The 9,409-nt window shown below is 29.7% G+C and overlaps 1 protein-coding gene across 1 annotated transcript; it reads right to left on the bottom strand.

Moving 5' to 3' along the window:
- Positions 1 to 682: 682 nt before the first annotated feature.
- Positions 683 to 4,907, bottom strand: LOC133833039 (AP2-like ethylene-responsive transcription factor PLT1). Its single transcript, XM_062263301.1, has 8 exons — positions 4,741 to 4,907; positions 3,541 to 3,611; positions 3,374 to 3,382; positions 3,146 to 3,234; positions 1,789 to 1,862; positions 1,583 to 1,633; positions 1,428 to 1,495; positions 683 to 1,344 (listed from the first exon to the last, which is right to left on the bottom strand). The coding sequence occupies exons 1-8, from the start codon at positions 4,905 to 4,907 to the stop codon at positions 683 to 685; spliced, it is 1,191 nt and encodes a 396-aa protein (XP_062119285.1).
- Between the last annotated feature and the right edge of the window lie 4,502 nt (positions 4,908 to 9,409).

Genomic DNA, 9,409 nt, shown 5'->3' with positions numbered 1-9,409 from the left:
TAAACAACATTTATGATGGAGATCCAATCAGCCCCTTAGCTAACCTAACAAATTTTTTTTTATACTAGTTTTCATTTTGATTTATCTTCTGGAAGATTTAATAACATAAAATATTTGTTTTTTGTTTTTTCCCCTTAATTTTGTGTTGGCTAGTGCCAACTAAGTGGGGAAAACGAAGGTGAAGTGCTCTACAATTATGAGTAAAAACAATAAAAATTGCCTTTAAAATAGCCAAATTCTAAAAATTTGTAAATTTTCCTTCATAAAACAAAACACAAAGCGTATTTTAGAAAAAAAAGTCACAAAACAAGAGGCCCAAGTTGCCGCCCACCTCTCCTACTCATAATTCAGTCATTACTTGCATATGAAACATATTTTAATTAATTAGCCGAAAGAATAAAGAAGCAAAATTATGAGCCTTTTTGTAACAAAATACACAAACAAACAAATAAACTATGATTATGCATGTTCAAAGTCTAGCAAAGGCAGTTGGCACTGTCCTTACCATATGAAAATAGATACAAATGGATACTATATCTAGTTACTTTCAGAATATATGTACAAAGTAATGAACTACTACGATCAAGTTTAGATAGAAAATGATATTCGAAAACAGTAACAGTAACAAGGATCATGATTTTGGTTTGGGCAGACATATTATTATGCATCATCTCTATCTCTCTCATGGCTTTTTAAAGGGCTTAAAACAACTTGAACTTGCATGGTTAAAGGCAGACTGGAGACCAGTACTAGTACCTTCAACATTTTCAGCATTGAAGATTGCTCGATTGATCTCATATGGCAGATAAACATTGGACCCCAAAAGTTTGAAGAATGTCACTGGCGATGCTTCGTTGTTGTTATTATCACCACCATAAGATTTAAATGCACTTGAACTTGAGTGTTGAAAACCCAATGCCAAGCTTAAACTCTTCCCAGCTTCTTTTCTTGACGAGGAGGATTCCATGTCTATTTCCGAGCAAAATGGGATGAAATTAGCACAATTATCTGCTGATGCTGCAGCTGTTGATGATGATGATGGCGATGAGTTTTCTCTTAACATGTTCATCATGTTCCCGGATGAGAAATATTGATCTGCAGTTCCTGTTTTGTTCCCGAGAATGCTATGAAATGTCAAGGTTCTCTTCTTCCTCCTCTTTCCATTGTCGATTGTTGATGCAGTCTGATCTATATCATGGATGTCTTCTTCAGCTAGTTCTGATGATTTTCCTTCCAAGATGGCCTTGACATTGTAGCTTTTTATGTCGAAGTTTGTGATGGCCTTGTTTCCCTTGAGCTTAATGCTCGCAATGTCGAAAGCTATGGCTGCTTCTTCTTCAGTCTCTGCAGTTTTTGTCATCACAGAGAAAGTTAAGTATTTAATTAATATTCATATATAAAGTGGCAAAAGATAATAATAACTCAACCAAAAGTTCCCAAGAAGCTCTCTTTGCCCGGTCCCTTCCTAGCTTGCCATTTCCCAGTATTAGCATGCCTGTTACGTACAAAACTTACTTCTGTAATAAGAGAGAGAGAGAGAGAGAGAGAGAGAGAGAGAGAGTCACTAAGCAATGTGAATTACTTTACAACACCACGATACTTGGATTTCCCTCTTGAGAAGCTGTTACTTGACCTACAAGTAATTATTATTCATAATATGTAACCAATCAATATTAATAATAAAATACATATATGCTACATATAAATTATATACTATACATATTATGTTATAAATTCAAGTGTATATATATATTATTGTATATCATGTATATATAGTTATGATCTAACCTTCGAACTGCAGCTACAACATCTTGGTCGGTCATATTTTCCATGGCTTCTATTGCTTTCACATAATCGCTTATCTATATATGTGTACACCAAATTACTTAAATAATAATAATAATAATGTATAAATATACATTCCCCCCCCCCCCAAAAAAAAAAAGAGAATGTATTAACACAGAATAAATAGTTTTTTCCTCTCAAGTTATTTGTTTATTTTTACTTTTGCTTTCTAGATTTATTTTTCTCTCTTGAATTGGAAACACACTTTTTATTATGTATTGTCTAAATAAATAAAAGGAATTATAATGTAGCACAAATTTTACCTAAGTTTAGAAGACACAAATTAGAAGCTCAATAGTTACACTTCTGTTTATTTTTTGAATGAAAATAAAAGAATCAGTATAACATGAGAAATTTGTGGCATCAATATCTATGTAGTTCATTTTGTTGCACTTAAATTCTTATGTAAAAAATTTTACAGTAAAAATTCCCTACTGTTACTAATTTAGTGTGGACGTTGGTCTCTTAGGTATTAAGTGTGTCAAACGACACATATGGCAGCACTTGATTAGTGGCAAGATTCACTTGTGGGAAATTTGCGGCATAAATATATATGTTGTTCATTTTGTTACACTTTAATACCTAAGTAAAATTTTTACTAATAAAAATTAAATTAAATAATTTATTTACCTAAAAAATTACTAAAATCTAATTAACAAATTATTAAAATGTTAAATAAAAACAAATCAATAGGAAATTAATCTTAAAAAATTGGGAATTGTGCCGCCAATAACCCAAAATGATCATCTTAGTTTTGGTTTAGTTCATCTTAAAAAAATTTAAATTCATGTTCTTAGTTTTTTTAAGATAATTTTTTTATTAATAATTCAATAATTTGTTAATTAGATTTTTGTAATTTTTTGAAATAAATAAATTATTTAATTTAATTTTTGGCAATAAAAAATTGACTTCGCTAATTGGGTATTGTCACGTGAGTTGCTTACACACTTTTGCCGCCAAAAAATTTAAATAAAATTTGAAATGCAACAAAAAATACTCCGAGAAAGGTTATATTTGTATAAATATATATATATAAATATAAATCAAATATTGTCATGTGCATTTTGTTCGCCTAGAGATTATCGAATTAATGATTATTGGACAATTATTGATCATTGAAAGTCTAAATACATTAAATTTTAATAGGTTATATATTAAATCTTAATGGATCCAAATATATAAAACAAAACATGCACTTTATAACAAGATACATTTAGTTTTTTTTTTACAAAAACTGAAAAAATCGAAAACCATATATATATATATATATATATATATATATATATAGACAATAACATACCTGAAAATTAGTTTGTACAGAAGTTCCCCAAAACTTCAAAGACACCAAATCGTGGGCCCTAGCTGCATTTTCTTCCCTGTCAAATCTACCTGCTCATACCACTTGAAACAGTTTACTATATATAAAAGACTATATATACACACACATATACAAGAACTGTTGTTTATGTATACTTCCCTACGTACTGCTTGAGAGTATATATATAAGGTTGATGTCATGGCAACTTACCAAGATAAACTGCAAACCCACACAGAAAAAGAAAAAAGACTTTATCATCATCTTCATGTTTAGAATATATAATTAACTTGAATATAGAATTATAAATAAATAAATATTGAAAGAATATATATATATATATATGCATATATTAAATTAATTAATAATGTACTACTTACCTGTTCTTCCTTCCTTTGGTAAATAACCATTGTCATAAACATGAGCCACGTATGTTGCTTTATCTTTGATCCTGCAAATATTTACACACCAAGTACATTTTTTATTATTAATTAGCTTCAGAAAAAGCTTTGCACGTGTGCGCATATAACAAATGAAATTCTTATATCATTCAATTTTTCAATGAAACGCTGCTAGCACATAAATATATAGAAAAAATTTAAAAGCATCCTAAGTAAGTCGACATCTTATTGTTAGCACTTATTAATTTCTTGTCCAAAAACGCTAGCTAGCACATAAAGAATATAGTAATAATATGTGCATGAAAATATGGCAATCATATTTATTTATTTAACATGTGATGTTTTATATAAAACCGGCAGACCCACACTACAAAAAATCTTAGTTTTAGTCACAACAAATTTTGTGACTAAAAACAAAAAAATTGTGACTAAGGAAAAATCATTATACTTATGTCATCACTAAAAAGTCCGTGGCTAAAAGTATTAGTCACAAAGATCACAATTTGTTGTCACTAAATGTATTTTTAGTCACAACAAATTTTATCACTAAAAATAATAGGTTGTGACTAAAGCTACATTAGTGACAACTTGTGATTAAGTATGACTTTTTAGTCACAAGTAATATTTTGTTGTTACTAAAAGTGACATTTAGTCACACAAAATATATGTTGTGACTAAAAAGTTGTCACTAAAGGTTACATTTATTTGTAGTGCCAAGCCCCTCTAAGCATGCCCCTCTAAGCATGCCTCATCAAATAATTAAAATTACACTATTTTAATGAAATTTATCAAATTAAAAGTACACAAATTACAATGTTTCCATAGTAATATTTTGGTGTATATATATATAATATAGTACTCATAAATCTAAATATCCACGAAAGGAAAAAAAAATTCAAAATATCATGACGAAGTTGGTAAGGAACAACCTAATATCTTAGCATCCTAAATTATCAAGAATTTCTTTAAAAATTGTGAAATATCTTCTATAACTACTTTATCCACCGTTATGTAAAAAAAAAAAAACAATAAAATTACAACTTATCCACTGAAAATACTAAAAATACCTATCATTAGTGATTAAAAACAATCACTATCCAACAAATTTCATTTTAATTATTAATTAGTACGTAAATATATTGTTGTTGATATTAAAACTGATATATATGAAATACCGACTTTTGCACGCCACGATATTTTGAGGATTTGATCTTAAAATTTGGTGTTTCTAGACTTGGAAAATCTTGTGTAGTCCCATGATCATTCTCAAAATCAGAGAATTCTTGATTGACTGGATGGAGAAGCTGCCTGTTGGTGCTTGTGTAGCTTGAGTTGAAAAATTCCATTGTCCTCTTAGCTTAATTAGGGCTCACAACTCAAACACTACTTCACAAGTTTAATTTCCTACACAGATTTATTGAAGATCATCATTAGATAAAAATCAGGGTAACATATATATGTAAAGATATCACACTTCAATTATATATTCTTACACACAAAAAAGTATTAATTTTTTTTTGCACACTTCTTACATTCAATGGCAGAATCTGTTTTTTAGTGAGAGCAAAATAGGGTGATTCAATAGTACCAAAAATGATGCAGATTTTTTTTTATAAGAATAAAACTAAAAATACATGCAAATTTATTATTATTTTTTTTGAAGAAAAAACCAAGTAGGACCACCACCTTACCCTTTTTTGGCCTTCGTCCCTAATTATATATAGATTTACTAAAATCATAGGAAGAAAAAAGAATACCCAATCATAAAAAAAAAAGTAATTTTTTTTTAAAATGTGAAGCATTGTATAACTCCATTAGAATCTAAGGCCCTCTTCTTGCTGAATTGAATTATTCTCTGAAGAAAAAAAAAGTGAAAAGAAAAGAAAACCCACAAGAAAGAAAGGAAATTGAAGATTTTGGAGACATGAAAATTCCCACTATATATTCTTACCTCTGCAAAGAGTAATAAGTTTTCCAGTACTTGTTGCTGAATCGACCCTACTTTTTAAAGAAGAAAAAGTTAGAGAAGTGAAAAGCTAAGAAACTGCAACACTCTTGTGATTATATATATTTGGCCGCCCAACGAAAATTAGAGAGCATCTTTTCTCATATTCCTCCAGGAGGGAGACACACGTTTAAAGCATTTTTTTTTGTTTTTTGTTTTTTGCTATAATAATATGTATATAGAACAAAAAATCTCAAAAGGTTATTCCAATGGATTACATCATGAATACTATGGATTATGCTTTTCATAGACTTGTATTAATAATATCTCTTTTCATTTAATTTCTTTGTAATAATGGCAGTTTTTGTAATTAAGAATGTAATGCCCTGAGATATGTTGTCAAATTTGAAAGGAAAAAAAATTGGTATTGTATTATCTATTCATCATGAATTAGATTTTTGTCCAAATATATAATCACACCCGAAACATATAGTACTTTTTAAGTTTTAACGAGTAGAATAATATTTATTTTTGGATATTTCTCGAAATATATATTATAATGAGTAGACACTTCGGCAAATACATACATACATTAATTAACAGTTGTGGATTTTCTTTATTTTTTTTACTAAAAACTGAATATTTAATTAGTTACACACTTATTCGATAAATAAATACATTATAATTACTTTATGAGTTGCATATTATTATCACTTCTTTTTAAAGAAAATCGTGTAACTGTCGGTCATAATTTTTGTCCATTATGAATGACATCATTTTTTTTCTTTGCTTTTCTTTTTTGAAACAACAAACGTTTTGTCTGACGAGATACGTTGGTTTGTACATAAATTTATGTTCAGAATCGATGGTTAAGATTTAGTTAAAAACAGTTAAAAGTCAGTTTCATTCATATATATAAATAATAATTAACGCACTATATATCAATTAAAAAAGTGATCATCATCACATAACTATTTCATATATGCAGAAGAGAAGACGAGCCTGAGCTCTTCAATTCAATCTCCAACATAACTACAAAACATTAACATTAAAATACAGTCAAACCCATGTGTGTTCTTAACTTATTCCACTTTTAAACAAAGGCAAGTTATTTATTAACTAGGTCGAAATAGATAGTTCTTTCCCATTGCTACGAAACCCTAATGATGATGATCAAGGCACTATTTATATTCCACCCCCAAATTGACAGAGAAAGGTTGGTCTGTTGGAAGTAACTCAATTGAAGTTATCAGGGTTTTGGAGGAAGTTCTGGAAATCTTCATTGTCATCAAGAAAAATGTCGTCAAAATCAAAGCAATACTCAGATGATGTACTAGTCTCTACCTCTTTCCCAGCTTCAGCTGTAGCCATTGCCAGATTATTTCCTTGATCATCTTGATCATTAACCCCCAAATAACTTCCAAAAGGGTACTCCAAATTACCATCAGTGTCTCCATCAGCCAACGACTGAAAAAAGCTAGGGTTTGGGTTTGTGGAGATCATGTCATTGGTTTGGAAGCTAGGGTTTGGCTCATCAAATGGGTTATCAAAGAACTGATCAAAGCTCTCCAACTGTAGGTCTTGTAGAGCAGGAGAGTATTGATTATCAGAGAACAACCCATAATATTGATTCCCAAAATCACTATTCTGACTAGTCTCTATCACTTCAGAGTGAGACTGATCATCAGACATAACCCAACCCGATTGGAACCCTAGGGCAGGTGCAGAACTACTACTACTACCAGTAGTAGTCATTCCATAAGAGGAATAATCGAGGTCAATAACCTCACGTTGATGAGGATACATCATGTGCTGCTGGTTGACATTAACAAGGGAGGAGGAACTGCTAGGGTTTTGGTTGTAGTAATTTGGAAGCATCTGGGCATTATCAATGGAAATAGAAGAGATAGTAGTTTCTTTTCTTGCAGAAGAAGTTAAGACTGAGTAGTCTACCATGGGTTGCTTGCCTTTTGATGAGTTGATCATGTTTGGCTTGGTGTGTATGATCTTATCAAGATCTGGGTTGAGTTGTAGAGCTGGGAGTTTCTTATTGTTCTTCTTCTTCTTCCTCTTCTTAGTTTTATTATCGTCTAATTTCATTCCTTTGGATGACCTAATAATATCCTCAACATCAGTCATCTTCAACATCTTGGAAGCTCCTTTGCCAATTGGAAGTTTTTTGCTCTGAAAAATTCTTTTGAGGTCATACTGATTCAGCTCAAAGTTGGTCGCTGCAGTCAACCCTTTCATCCTTATCACTGCAACATCATAAGCTTTGGCCGCTTCCTCTTCAGTTTCTGATAACAATGTCAAAAAAAAAATTCATTCAACTATATATCTAATTACAACTTTAAAATACTGTTATTATATATGGACATAAATTAATGGAATAGATAAAAAAAGAGTTAAGAACTTATACATAACCTACATATAGCTAGCTTAATTAATTAATTAATTATAACTAATTGATAAGAAAGAAAGATATATTTTCATGATGTGAATGATACAAGTGAAATTAAAATATCTCAAAAAGTTATTAAATATATTAAACAGTTATATTCATTTCTATGAATGGTACTAATATAGCCTCTATCTAATAATTCTCATTAAATGTATTAATACATTAATCAAAATCCTCATCTCTGTGCTTATCAATTTAATAAATTCATTACTATTCAGACTACCAAGTAATTAATTAATTAATAACAATTAAGAACTTTTGGAGTGGCATGTAAAGGTAAAATTTATTTTTGGAAGGAACTGAAGAAAGTTACCAAATGTTCCCAGATAAATTCCTCTTATTCCCTTTCCTTTCCCCATTCTGGCTTGCCATTTCTTACCCTTAGTGTTCCTGGTCAATCTGCAATCATGAGAGAGAAAAGAGTAGAAAGAGAGAGAGAGAGAGAGAGAGAGAGAGAGAGAGAGAGAGAGAGATCAGTGTGAGAGTGAACTAATAAATAGTATATGTATATGTATATATACTTAATTATACCTTGAAACTCCACGGAAGCAAGAGATGCCCTTGGCAAAGCCATCGCTTCTCCTGAAATTATAGTATATAATGTCAAGTCAATTAAGTTAACAATCAACAAAGTTAAGTAATTTTAGAATTATTTTAAATTGAAACAATAATTGATCTGGTTATATATAAGTAAAATATAGATATGACAAATCAAAACATATTATTTTCCACTTGATCATGTTATTAATTAATAATTAATGAAATTCTCTTAGTACCTCCTGATTAAGTGCAAGTATTCTGTTTTGGTCATGCTCTCCATCTCCTCTAGGTCCTTTTCATAGTCAGTTATCTACACCAAGATTAAGCAAACATGCAACTTAATTATTAATTAAACTGCTTAGATTAAGTTGGGAAGATATATATATATATATATATACATATATAGATGAAAACATGTGAATTAAGCACATCCTAATTAGATTAAATGAAGTCAGATGTGTGATTAATCATGTCTTATAATTAAATAGATTTATTGGTTCTTTTAGTTGAAATTTTTGCTGACGCCAGCTTTCTTCTAAAATATATTAGGAAAATTGATTTTTAACGACGTTTTACATGAAACGCGACACTAAAAGTCAATTTTTTCATAATAATATATATTTAATTAATTATAATTAGTTCATAATCGATCATATCATATTTAAATAACTTTTCCTTATATTTGGATGTACATTCATAGTTATTTATTAATTGTTTAACTTTTAACTCATTTTTCTAAAACGAGTCACAAGAAAAGTACATAATTTTTAGTGGCGCTTTAAACGAAACGCGCCACTAAAAATCATGTTAACTTATTTTTATGGCGCTTTATAGGAAACGCGCCGGGAAAAATTATTTCTTTTATAACTTGTTCTTTATCTAAAACATCTCAGAAAAAATAA

The sequence above is a fragment of the Humulus lupulus genome, chromosome 4, assembly GCF_963169125.1.
Source record: "Humulus lupulus chromosome 4, drHumLupu1.1, whole genome shotgun sequence".
Classification (NCBI taxonomy): domain Eukaryota; kingdom Viridiplantae; phylum Streptophyta; class Magnoliopsida; order Rosales; family Cannabaceae; genus Humulus; species Humulus lupulus.
This window is presented reverse-complemented; position numbering and strand designations above follow the sequence as displayed.

Coding starts and splice junctions, on each gene's coding strand:
- LOC133833039 (XM_062263301.1), bottom strand. CDS start 4,907: ATGGAATTTTTCAACTCAAGCTACACAAGCACCAACAGGCAGCTTCTC. Junction 1,863..3,145: donor CTGTACAAACTAATTTTCAG/GTATGTTATTGT, acceptor ACACATATATAG/ATAAGCGATTATGTGAAAGC. Junction 1,345..1,427: donor GAGCTTCTTGGGAACTTTTG/GTTGAGTTATTA, acceptor CAAAAACTGCAG/AGACTGAAGAAGAAGCAGCC.